Source organism: Schistocerca piceifrons, chromosome 4 (assembly GCF_021461385.2).
Source record: "Schistocerca piceifrons isolate TAMUIC-IGC-003096 chromosome 4, iqSchPice1.1, whole genome shotgun sequence".
NCBI lineage: Eukaryota > Metazoa > Arthropoda > Insecta > Orthoptera > Acrididae > Schistocerca > Schistocerca piceifrons.
Window position 1 is genome coordinate 760,229,951 of NC_060141.1, and position 13,758 is coordinate 760,243,708.

The 13,758-nt window shown below is 41.7% G+C and overlaps 1 protein-coding gene across 1 annotated transcript; it reads left to right on the forward strand.

The window, feature by feature from the left end:
- The first annotated feature begins 716 nt into the window (after positions 1–716).
- Positions 717–12,404, forward strand: LOC124796155 (myogenesis-regulating glycosidase-like). The gene is made up of 4 exons (XM_047260246.1): positions 717–740; positions 3,661–3,777; positions 8,622–9,592; positions 11,913–12,404. The coding sequence occupies exons 2-4, from the start codon at positions 3,663–3,665 to the stop codon at positions 12,402–12,404; spliced, it is 1,578 nt and encodes a 525-aa protein (XP_047116202.1). The 5' UTR covers positions 717–740; positions 3,661–3,662.
- Positions 12,405–13,758: the final 1,354 nt, after the last annotated feature.

Genomic DNA, 13,758 nt, shown 5'->3' on the forward strand with positions numbered 1-13,758 from the left:
GGCCCAACTGGAAAGCTATTCTTCAGCTGTCTTCTATACCCTACGCTTTACGTTTTCTTTCGAGACTATCTTTTCCGCTTGACGACTTATGTATGCACTATTTCTACATGTATTAAGAGCTTATGCCGACTGTTTGTGTAGTTATTGTTAAAAAATGTTCCCTAACATGTTTAGAGCCATCTAAATAACTTGACCGAACAAAATTCAGTTACCGACAATGATGGACACTTCAAAACATCAAAAACTCAGACATCTGAGTATTGTGTCGATATGAATACTGTTGAAAACTTCGCAGTATAAGTAGTGAACAGTTTTAAGCAGCAAATACTGTTTCAACGGCACTGTAAAAATAGAAATGATTCTTATGTACCGTTAAATTGAATTTTGTTCTGCTGGAATAAAACTCATAGCGAAAATTCACCTAGGAGCGAAAATTATTTTTAACTCGTATTGTGGACTTTTCTCTAGCAACAGATAAAGCAGTTCGTGCTTTATATCACCTGATCCAGATGATATCTCGAGTGTAACAATTATGATCAGCTTCGATTACTTTGATATGAATAATGAGCTCATCATACTATTAACAGATAATAACTGCATCGTTGACGTCCTAATCGTACATCTCAGTAATTATTAAAAGACGTTAATAGATTAGTTTTACCTATATATACGCCACTAAGGCACCACAAAAGTCACGTCAGCTGCTCTGCATTGCACGGCGACCGAGAGAGTGCTTAGAGGTGAGCCATCACCTGTTATGTGTGACACGTACGTTAATTAGTGTAATTCGCAACTGCTTAAGCTTTTCTGTTATGGCATAGTGAGCATCTACTGTGGCCAGTAACTGTGAAAATGACGACTGTTCTTTAGTTTTTTAAATATAACGCTGTAGGAAACTAAAAAAAATCATAATATTAAACGCGGTGGATACTAATAAAGCAGTGGATCACAAGAAAAAATTAATTGCAGAAATGGAAGACGGTGGCTACTGCTAGATGTAACTTCTGTTCCTCTCTCGTATTTCAAATTATTATAGTGGGTTGTATCGAGTATCGACAATGGTAGTATAGAAGCAGTGAATGCAAATCCCAAAACTAGGCTTATAAGTGTTGACAACGAGCGGAGAGTACTACACACACAGCATGCCATTTAATTTGGGTGGAAGTTAAGTGTTAAAGGTGAAACAAACATGGTCATCGAATGCTTTTTATAGATCCCCTGCCCCACCACCAGTAGAAGCGAAACACATGAGGGATCACTCGGAGAATATTTCGGGGAAATTTTGTGTTGTGGTTTACTATTAGGTTGTGATTTCAGCTTACCACGTATAGAATGACTGACTCGAGTGGGTAATAGGGACAGGGAGTCATGTGAAACTTTTCTATATGCTTTTTCCGAGAATTACGTTGACCGGTTAATGAGAGAACCGACTCATGAAGGCAATGTACAAGGTCTCCTAGCCACCAGCAGGACCCAACTTTTCACCTGAGTAAGCACACAGCAGGCAATCAGTGATCAAAAGGTCCATACAGTATCATTAAATATGGCTACAAATAGGAAGATAATGAATGGTATGACGATATTTCTCCTTAGCATGAGCGACAAGTAGCAGATATGAGCTAATCTGAGCGGTCAACACGAAAATGTCACCTTCAGCATTGACAATGTTGCGTATCAATGGAGAAAGTTGAAGAGTATTGCACAATATGCTTTAGACAGGTATGTGCTGCGCAAAATTATGACGGATTGAAAAGACCCGCGGAGGTTTGACTTCTAATACGAAAGCAAAGAGAGCTTCACTGCAAATTTAAACAGTGACAGAAAAAGGCGTAGGGAGAGCCGTACGTAAAGCGTTCAATGTACTCTAAAGTGAAACGGCATCAACCGAGTTGGCAGAAAACCGTAAGTTTTGGTCTTTTGTTAAATCAGCAAATGGATCGAAGACACCTGTACAGACACTCTGAGGCGTCTAAACGGAGGATGAGACACAGTTCGACTGTACACAGATTGTTCCTCGTTTAGCATCAGTGTACCGTAGGCCAATGGAGGAGTGAACCGTCCCTAATGATTACGGTCTGTTACATAGTTTTCGAACATGTTTTAGGCTCGCTTATTATGACATTTTTAGTGAAAGTAAGTGATGACCTTTGCCTGTGGTTAGCAGGGAAACGTCATTTCAGGCAGAGATCAAAGTAGAAAACGAGTCTTCCCAACCTGTTGAATTAGCTCCGTTCAGTAACTGTGTAGAAACCTGCACAAAATACGATCCCAGCTGTTCTAGGGTCGATGCTCATTCTCAAGCAACGCTGACCTGCTCACGGGAAGCGTCTTCCCAAAAGTAAAAAAGAGCGTACGCGCCAACATCGTGCTCTTTGCGAGTAACAGCATTAAGTTGCCGTTACCTAAACAATTCGAATACGATTGCGTCATCACCGGAAAAGTAAACCTTGTGAGACGTTGGATGTTGGTCATCGAGAAGCAGTGAGAAACAGTGAATATCTGAAATAACTTCGTAAAATATATATATATATATATATATATATATATATATATATATATATATATATATATACAAAAAGTGTCGATTATTCATGAAATGATCGTTTCAATGACGAGATGCCACATTAAAAAAATTGTTTGGGACCGTTAGAATCAGAAGAAATTGCTGGCATGTTGTAGGTAAAAGCTATCTTCCTGGGAAAGAGATGTCCTCGATGCTGTTTCTTACTGGTAGTTATGAAGGCCAAAATAAATCAAGACAATATAAATAAGTAAGTTTACTTATCTCTATTATTGCATAATCGTTCGTTATAAAATTTTTAAGAGAAGCAATCAATCCAGTTTATATGCGGAAAGTTAGATTACTCCATTCGTGCATCAACTCTTAAATGCAGAATCCCAAGAGATTATGTACAGTTAGTTACTTTGAAGTAGGCAATTATAAAACAATACAGGTCATGAACTATGTCTAATATCACAGCTCCTAAAACCTGTAAACATTAGACAGGCCACTGAAATCATTGTTCGTCATCAGTTAACAGCATCTGAACGTTTTTTTTTTTTTCTCAAATTGGATGGTTAACATCGTATTTATGAAATTATGAAATATAAAAAATCCTGTAGTAATTAGCAAATGCTATTAGCCATATTCGAGTAACAAATCCCATACAGTAGTCAACTGATTACTGAAGAATTTGATGAGAAATACCTTTCTCGATTACTGGTTATTTCCAGGAATCCTGATGGTTTTGCAGGTTTTAGGACATAATGTGTTCTCAGTAAAGTCTATTTTCTTCTTGATGCGTGTCTTGGTGAAGTGATCCAAAGTATTGCAAAAATTAAAGACAGTATACTGTTTCTACTACTATGATTAAATAGCACTGCTAATTTGTAGGTATTTAATAGGTCTACATAAATGAATTACCCTAAAATTACACAAGAATTTATTTTGGAAAAGAACTAAAGAGGTTAATCCACGCTCCTGACGATACGAATTGCCGCCATTTATGATAAAAGTAATCCCGTGTTATGGTGTGTGCTTCATCGCCGGATGCCATGTGCTGAAGGCCTGCAGCACCAGCTAAGTTGTTTTGTGCGCGTCACTTAACGTTTCGCGCGTCTACAAGTCGACTGATTTTCTCGCTCGCCTGTCTGTCGCAGCCATGTGGACGCCCACGACGCTGCTGCTGCTGGGCGCCCTGGTGGCGTCTGCCTCAGCCGGGCTCAGCACCCGCTACGACCAGACCAGCGGCCGCATCCTGCTGCTGTCCGACAGGGGTGAGTGTGGGCAGAGGGCACTGCGTGCGGGGGCAGTCCAGAGCGGGCAGCCTGCTGGCTCTGCGCTGCTGCAAGCTGCCACAGTCTCTACACAACAACTTCACCTCACCCCGTCAGTGTTTGAAACCCACCACTACACTAACTGATCAAATGCATCATGACACCTGTTAGTGGATATTAATATAGGGTTTATCCACATTCCACCTTTTTGGTGGCTTAAACTCTGATGGGAACGCTTTCAGTTAGGTGTCTGAATGTCTTTAGAGCAGGGTAACCCATTCTTCCTCAAGCTAGAGAAGGTACACTGCTGACTGGTGAAAAGTCGACATTCTAAGTCAAGACAAAGGTGTTCCATTAGACTCAGGTCAGGACTCTCGGCAGGCCAATCCATTTCAGAAATGGTATTATCTACAAACCATTCCCTCACAAATGCTGCTTTACGATAGGGAGCATTCTCATGCTGATAAAAGCAATCACCATCTCCAAAATGATCCTCTACTGTACACTGTCCACAATTCTGTAATAATTGTTCATATCCTTTGCAATAAGCATACTACACCATCGCCATGAAAAACACCCCATAGCTTAACAATACCCCCTTCGTACTTTACTACTGACACTACAGATGATAGCATGTAATGTTCTCTTCACATATGTAAAACCCAAACCCTTCCATCAAGTTGCTGCAGGGTACAGCATGGTCGATCACTCCAAATCACCAACAGCTTCCAGGGGCAATAAAAATTTAACTGTAAATATTTTGCATACTTACTGACTGAATTTAAAAATTAGATTGGTATCATAATTAACTCATTAAGACATATACTCTTACGTTAAAAGGTTAATACAATAAGACAGGTACTACATTTAGGAAGCACGTGTTTTTCTTGAGGTACTGTGACGGATGCCATGCAAATATACAAATTTCATTCATCCAATATTTTAAAATGAAAGCACCTATCGACTTGCAACACACTTTGCACATAATTTTAAACCTTTACCAAAACTTTTTTTCGCTAGACCCTCTTCTCCCCCCCGTCCCCATACACACAGACATAAAGTGATGAATAAAAAATAGTTTATCTCTTACTACATTTTCACTGGACACATAGTAAAACTTCAGTATGAGACATTTATTACTTCTTTACTACCAATCGTATTCACAACACAGTTTGTATACAGTACGTATATATACCATTGAATGTACCTGCAAAATTACTTCATTGTAGAGCTTATAGTTCAGGAGATAAAATGTCATAGACAGTTAGCTGTGCGAAAACCTAGCTTCCGATTAAAATGAGACAAAGTAAAACTTCAACAGGCGTGTTGTTTTAATTTATTTTATCTTTGTCGCCTAATCTATTCCCAGCACGATTTGCAGACTGTATTCGCATATGTCACTGAATACACTGGCAAAAAATACATCATAATATGACACATAGTTCAGGAGACATGACATCGAAAACATTGAGGTACATAAATAAATTTGATTTTTGCTTAAAAAGTGGGCCTATTATCCAGACTATATTCATCCAGTGTTTCACAAATGACAACTGTTAAGGACTTTCCACAAGTTTCAATCATAATTTCAAAACTTTTCCATGCTTATTCTCACTTACGTGCTTACTCTCAAAAACTTATCACACTAACTCATTCGTGTGGTAATCAGAGGTTTGGATCTGTTTTATACACTGGAGTTCGACTATTCCAGTAATCGCGGTTTAGTGGTTCTTTCCGGCTCTCTGTGCGTGGTCGTTGGGCTAGCTGGACTGCTGGCAGCACTTTCGAACTCACCAGTAATTCATCCCTCTGACGCGATTTTCTTACAGTCGCCCACTGCAATCTTCCATGACTCCTATCTGAGAGTACATGAGGTCTGCCTGGTATTACTTTAGCTTTGGTTGTTGTTTCACGTTTCCGTTTCATAATCACATCATCAACACCCGATTTCAGTAGCTCTAGAAGGGTTCAAATGTCCGAGATGGATCTGTTTCTCGCTTGACATAAAATGGCTTCTCAGTGATTGAAGTGTCCAAGCTCTCCTGACTGATGCATTCTTCTGATACTGCTTGTCTGCTGACGACACAATACTCCCCACCACATCTCATACCAGTGAGTCGACCTCTCAAGACATCTAGTGGTCAGTTCTGCATTACGCAGGGTTGCCCGGATACTTTTGATTAGATGTTGCAGGAGAGGGGGGGAAACTTTCAAGGTATATTTGTGTATCCGTGCTACTTCTTTCATAGAGTTACACTTGTTCCTCGAATTACTGTGGATAAGAATCACCTCTTAATGAATTTTCAATTAAATAACTGCCTGTTGGAGTGGGGCATCTGATTTGACGTGTGAAATGACTCAAATTCAGAAAATAAAGCTTCCCAATAAAATTAGTTACAAACTAATTGCTTAAGCAAATTTTTTATAAGAAATACCCTCATGAGCCAAAACATTATGAGAACCTGCTCAACAGTTTGTTTGTCCGTCTTTCGGACGAGATACATCACTGAACTTGCATTTCAGGGATCCGACAGTTCGTTGGTAGGTTTGAGCAGTTACGTGGCACCAGACACAGGTCACGTAATTTGCGTAAATAATAGGCCGCTGATTTGCGTACGCAGTAACGGCGACCGACAGCGACCCAGACGGGTTCCATAGGATTTTCATCAGGAGAATTTGGTAGCCGAGACATCAACGTGAGTTCACTATGAAGCTCCTTAAACCACTGTAGCACGGTTCTGATTCCTAGACACTGACAGTTATACTGCTGAAAGATGACGTCGCCGTTGGGGAAGGCATCAGGCATGAAGGGAAGCTGGTGCTTCGCAACTGTGAGCGTATCTTAGATAACGATTTGTGAGTTCATGTGCAGATTGCCACACTTATAGATTCTTAAAATCAGACACCAATCTACAAGAAAGAAAAATGTATGAAATACAATGACTTTATGTTATTATGTTGGACATTCAAACTTCTGCCGTTAGCGAATAGAAATGCAGGAAGTTCAGTTGATGCCAAAGTACTGCTCTTTGAGCAAAAAGTACAAAGGTGCAAACTGAAGTGACTCAAATCTTATGCACTTAACTGTGCATTCAATTTGTATACGACATTGTCTACATATACATCACTGACATCTGCTGTAATGGATAACAGTTATGTACTAGACACCAGGGAACCATCATTGAAATTCATATCCATGATTTTGAAAGGTTGCTTGACCGTGACCGGTACATGGTAAATGAATACACATTGCAGCGCCTGCTGGTGGTTTCACGATGCCGTTCTTCAAAATATATGTATTTAAAAAACCAGATGATAATTCGCTAGACGACCTTCTAAGACATAGTCTTTATTCCTTCCATGTTATGCAAGTAAGAACCAAATGTAGCTCACATTCATAGAAGTAGTCTTGACGGCAACTGAGAGTTTTACACAATACTTCTCGGGACACGTTCGCAAAACAGGGATAATCTCATGCAAGATTTAAAAGAACGCAAAATACCGAAGCCTAGCGACAGTTTACAGATGACCGAAACTTTACACGGAGTTCAGAGTGAGATCGTTTGACAGTTTCCACAGCAAAACTAGCTCTCGAAACCTGGAAGAAACTCCAAAGAGGTTCTGCTCGTGTGTAAACTGTGCCAGTGACAAAAAACAATCAACACTCTCAGGGCACGATTTCAAAGATAATATTATCGTTGTCAACGCCACCAAACGAGACTTACTAAGAGTTCGGAAATTCATTCACCAAAGAAAGTTCAATAACCAGAATTAAGAAAAGGCGGCAACATAAATATTTCCGAAATAGATCCTCTCGAAGTAGTGAAGCAATGTAACTCAATTAGGGAAGTTTTCCTGTCCAGATTCTAAACCAATTACATTCCTTTTGGAGTATGGTAATGAGACAGCAGGAATACACAGCCATTCGTTCAGCGAAAGATTCCTACCTAAGGACTGAAAAGTAGCACAGGTCACACCAGTACACAAGAAAGTAAACAGAACTTACTGGAGTTGTTCTCCAACAATAGGGCTACTGCTGCTAAAACAAAGAATATACCTAATTTACGCTAACATTAAATAAGATACGGACTACAATTTAAATTCAGAATTCATCTATAGACTATTCAAATTCATATTGTCTTATAAGTTACGATCTTTTATTAATATTAACGTTGAACCTTAGAATCGACTGAATCTTAAATTTCTTTTATATAGAGGATATTTTTTCTTTGCCGAAAGTATCTGTATTTATATTAGGTATTTAATGCCTCCTAAATGTGGCTCGACGACCCTGAGGACTGCTAACTCCGTGGACAAGCATGTATTTCCTCTCGCGAAATTGCTTCGTTCGTCATCCCATTCTGAATTACCACGTTGTCCATGTGCACTACTCACGACACGCAATTACAAAGAAACAGTCTCTGTGCTCTTACTTACATTACGTCATATTATAGTGTTCGTTCATGAGTACCATTGTCGATAAGAAAGCGTAGGGATAAATATCCTGCGTTGTCGAAATAACAGTTACACGCTCCTTGTTAGAGAGCGGAAATGGCTGGTCAAACACTAGTGTAAAAATGGTATAAAGGAAATCCAGCCTAGTTCATTGTAGTCGATTCACGTACCTGTTACAAGTAAGATGATAGTAGATTTATAAGTTTATGTGATGCAGAATGCCAGATGGTTTCCATGTTTGGATATTGAAGACTATGTACGTTCTGTGTGCTCTATTAGATTATTATAAAATTGTGTGCCAACGTATTTTACTATTTTACGATTGTTATTTCATGCACTACTGACTGTCATACATTCACTCACAGCAACTATGTGCTTGCACGTTGCAGGTGGAGACGAGGTAGAAGTGGGATACATCGAAGCCTCCAGCAACCAGCGGTCTGCAGTTCCACGCCACGAGACTCGTGGAAACGAGGAGTCCTTCGACTTTGGCGCCTCCAGAGTTCTCGTCCGGCACCAAGACAGGTCGGGCGAATGTCTTTGGATCCGGCACACCAAAGACAATCCGAGTGAGATAATCACAATGTGTCAGCGCCACCTGAGCAGCCACATCTACGGTGGTGTCGAATCGACCTACCGCACCTGGCCCATCGAGGACAACGTGTACAAGCACTACGCATACGTCGCCGAACATAGAGACCACGCCACCATCGCTACGCGCTACTGGGTCTTCTCCGACGGAAGACTCGTCCACGTTCACACGAACGTTCCTCTCTTCGTCGACCAGAACAGCAATCAGACGAGTAATAAACTGTGCTTCAGTGCCGAGAACGCGTCTCCCTACCCAGAGGACCGAAGCGACAACGTGCTGGAATACGAGCTGTGTACGTACGGTGATGCGAAGGAGGCGCACTTGGTCGGTATCCAGAAGTACCTGGGCAAGCCTACGGCGATTCCAGACGAACGCTTGGGTGTTCAGCCCTACTGGGAAGTGGGGCCACCCGAACAGAACGTGAGAGAGCGCGCCGCAGGCATAATCGAGCACGGGTTCGGCTACAGCCTTCTCGAAATAGTCAACTTCTGGGAGAGCTGCCGCGGAAGCTTCACCCCGGACACCACCAAGTTCCCCGACATGAAGGCGCTCGTGGACGACCTCCACGCACTGGGATTCCCCGTCGCGTTGTGGATACACCCATTTATAAACAGTGACTGCGAACCCTTCTTCTCTGAGGCACAGTCCAAAGGCTACTTTGTGCGCAATAACAATGGCAGCATCTCTACTCGCTGGTGGGGTGGATGGGCCGGCATTATTGACTTCACCAATCCTGACGCGGTAGCTTGGTGGACTGATCGAGTTGCGGTGAGTACATTCGCTACATATTCTAGTATCAATGGCTTAGAAATTAGTTACACAGTACGACTCTATGTATATAATGTAGGACCAATCGCTTGGAGACATTATTATGGTTACTTTAATTCTGAAAAAGGAATATATTCACTTTTGGTTGTTCAAAGGGTTTTAGACATGCATTCCTTTTCATGGGTCTAGGCAGCCCATAGATATAGTTCATATGATGAGCAATTGGAATATTTGACATTTAGCACACATAGCAGGGATGCAGTAATTACATCTGTAGCTCACCAATCCATAACCTTAAGCACACAAGAGTGTGATATAATAGGAGAAGGATTAGATCATTTATGAATCGAGAATGGGTTAGGAAGTTTTTTATTTACTTACTTAGGGGTATTTGCCATCGGTTCATTACATTTAAAATGAATCCTTATACATATGACTGTATGCAGCAACTGGCATAGAAGAAATCATCAGGGAGCGTCACATTCAATGTAACATTTTCAAACTCACTGCTGTTGTTTGTCTGATAGTGTACTTTAATTTTCCGGTTAGCTTATACTTCTGCTTTTCGTCATTCCAAATATACACTATCGGATTACGTTGTTAGGAAGGCCTCGGTGAGTCGTTTACTGTGGTATACCCAGAAGAAATGCTATAAATGAGTACTCAATTATTGCTTTTATGTGCTCTGATAAAAGATACATATGCCTTATGGAAATAGATGATGATTTTTTTTGTAATTGTCAGTCTTCTAACACGTTTGATGCAGCGATCTGCGAACTCCTCTGCTGTGCCAGTTGATGGAGCAACACTTCCACCTCACGTCATCTGTTATTTATTGTGATCACTGCAGCCTCTGTCTTCGCCTACAGTGTTTTCCTCTATTGTTCCCTTTAGTGACATGAAAGTTGCTCATTTTATTTCTTTTGTTTACTTAACATGTCTGCTTCCACAGGATTAAATTGAGGAGCAATTCTCTATCGTCATGGAACGAGTTAATACATCAGGAAAGTAATAATAGATACAATAAACTGTACACGATTCGTTTGTACACACCTGTCCTACCATCCTGTCACTTTTCCTTCATCTCGTCATCCTCTTCCATATGTTCTTTTCTTCGTTGATTCTGCAGACAACCTCCTAATTCTCTATCTTAGCAATTCACCTAATTTGCGACATCCTTTTAGAACACCACATCACAGACGCTCCGATTCTGTCCTTCTCCAGTTTTTCACATACTCTATGATTCAATACCATACAATGCTGTGCACTGAAGTTATACTCTCACGATACTTTTCCCGAAATTGTGGCTATATTTGATACCAGTATAATCCTTTAGCTGAGGAGTACCCTCTTTTCCTGCAGCAGTCTGCTTTGTGTGATGACCTCCTTACTCAATCCATTTCGAAAGTAGTTGAAATCTTTTACTCCGCCTCCTTTGTGGTCGGAAATTTTGATGTTCAGTTTTTCTCTAATCTCTTCTGTTACTTCTCATTACTTTCATCTTTCTTCGGTTGACTATCAATCCACATTTCGTACTTGTTAAATTGTTTATTCCAGCAAACAGTTCCTACAGTTCCCTTTGACTTTCACTCAGAATAACGAACTCATCTTCAACTCTCATTACTGATGTCCTTTCACTCAGAATTCTAATCGAATAACGAATGATATGGTCCTACAAGAAACAGGAGCGAAGAAACGACTCCCGAAAGTTCTAGACCAACGCAAAGCAAAACTCATCGATACTTAGACATGACACTTTCCTGGAAAACATTTTCCAGGAAAATCATTAAGGAAGAAAATGAGGGGACGACCGCCAACATCAGAGTTCGTATTTAAACAATTTGGTCAGTGAGATGGGATGTTCTTCACATATGCAGATGAAGAGGAGTGCTAAAGAGAGGGGGTTGTGGCTGCAGAGACCAGGTTTTCGCGTTTTGAAACAATAAGAATATGAATCACGTTCTTGAAACTTACTTTTATTTCCGTCCGAGCATGTTCAATATATAGATTCAACAATAGGAGTACAAAACTACATCCATGTCTTACATCAATTTTAATCTCAGCACTTCGTCATGATCTTCCCCCCTGGCGGTCTCCCTCCAGATATCTAAATGGGAGACTAATACAGATTGTGGATTCTGTTTTTATTTCCAGGGAGAACTCAACTTTTTTTTTCACACAGGTTGTGCCTCATATCGACAGAATAGCCTTGTTACTTCACGGCTGCGTACCAACTCAGAATCAGACAGTGTTTCCAAGTCAGGATGCTTCACTTACTTTGCCTCACAGGTACGGAATTTTATTTGTGATCTCTTTGCAGGCGCTCCGCAACGAGACTGGGGTGGACTCCTTCAGGTTCGACTTCGGCGAGACCAGCTACCTGCCGCAGCCGCCACAGCTCACACCGCTCGAGAGGACGCCCGTGGTCTACACCGACGCGTACGCCAAGGCAGTGGCCCAGTTCGGACCCATGGCGAGGCTGCGGTCCGGCGTCGAGAGCCAGCGCCTGCCCAACTTCTTCCACATGGACGCGGTGGACACGGCGTGGAGCACGCAGAACGGCCTGAAGACGCTGCTGCCCAAGGTGCTGGAGATGAGCCTGCAGGGATACCCCTTCGTGATGCCGGAGAAGGTGGGCGGCAGCACCAAGACGGGCGTCATCGCCACTCGCGAGCTGTACATCCGCTGGCTGGAGGCCAGCGCCTTCATGCCCGCCATCCACTTCGGCACCGTGCCCTGGGACTACGACAACGAGGTGCGTCCAGTGCTCGTGCTACCTGTTACACTCCGTGTTTGTAAAAGCCACTTCTAAAGTAAATATCGCTTCGCAGCGTTCATACAAACAGTGACGTACAAAGAACCGACAAATTAAGCCCATCTGTATATAGTAACTCTGTAAGGTATGCTAAACTGAAAACTTGTATGAGTTCAGTTTCAGCAGGGCGGCTCACAGCTGTGACTTGTGACTACTTTTACAGACGGTGGAGCTCGCGCGTAACCTGACGGCTTTGCGCGCTCAGTACGGCACGAAGATCGTCGAGCTGATGAAGCAGGCAGTGGAGGACGGCACTCCGGTCAACCGGCCCATCTGGTGGCTCGACCCGACAGACTCCACCGCTCTCAAGATCAGCGACGGTATGGCCAACATCTTTCTCTCACGTCTTCTATCTTTAGATTTATTCTGGACTCGGTTTCGTATTTTATCATTCTATTTTCGAATCTCTCAGTTACGATTTCTCTGACAACTAGCTTTAGAGGTATGCTTCCTCCATGTACTAACATGTTACTCAGGCAATGCCACACTTCAACAGATACCCCGCGACATTCTCATCACAGTGGTCTACAGTGAACACACAAGATATGTTAAACGTCCTCAGAGACGCCAATGTCTGTATCTGTTGCTGCACTGCTGTTGTTGAAGTCTCGGATCATTTCTCATTTTTACTGTCTCCAAAGGAACGTCAATATAAAGACTACCCAAGTACTGACGGCTTTGTTTGAGGAGACTTCTCAGCACAATTTCAAGCCTCCACAAAGATTGCATTACAACTCCACAGACCATCCATCACTCACATTGTCGTGAGGTGACATGTTTCTCATGCAGACGTCGCATTTCGTGATACACTTAGAGATTACTCTTTACGTTCAGTTTCTTCAAGACAGACTTTGCATTAAAAGCATGAAAGCGTGTATGAACAGCTACTTGGTGGCAGCCTTCTTTTTACATTTACATTAACAACGTCCTCAAAAATTGTAAATCAGCTAATTTTCGAGGAATTAAATTAGACAAATACACTAATCTAAGAACATGACCTTTCACACATGATAAAACAACAACACATGAAAGTGAAGACGACCTGCAGTTAGCAGTATGGCTGAACCGAGTACACTGCCTGATAAAAAAAGTGACGAACCCAGAAGACATGCTCGAATGTCAAAGTAACTTCATAAACATACAAACCTTTAGTGAGTTCGTAAATGATTCTCTGCGATTTTTTAGTGTCCTTAAAACGCATGGTACGTTGCATGATTCTTGTGAAGAGTGTCAGATGACGAGTGATCAATGTGAAAAACATGGAAGTGTGTGTACTTGGGTGAGACACCAATCACATCACATGACTGAATCTGAAAGAGGCCTAAATTTGGGTCTATTTTTGTCGGCTTGT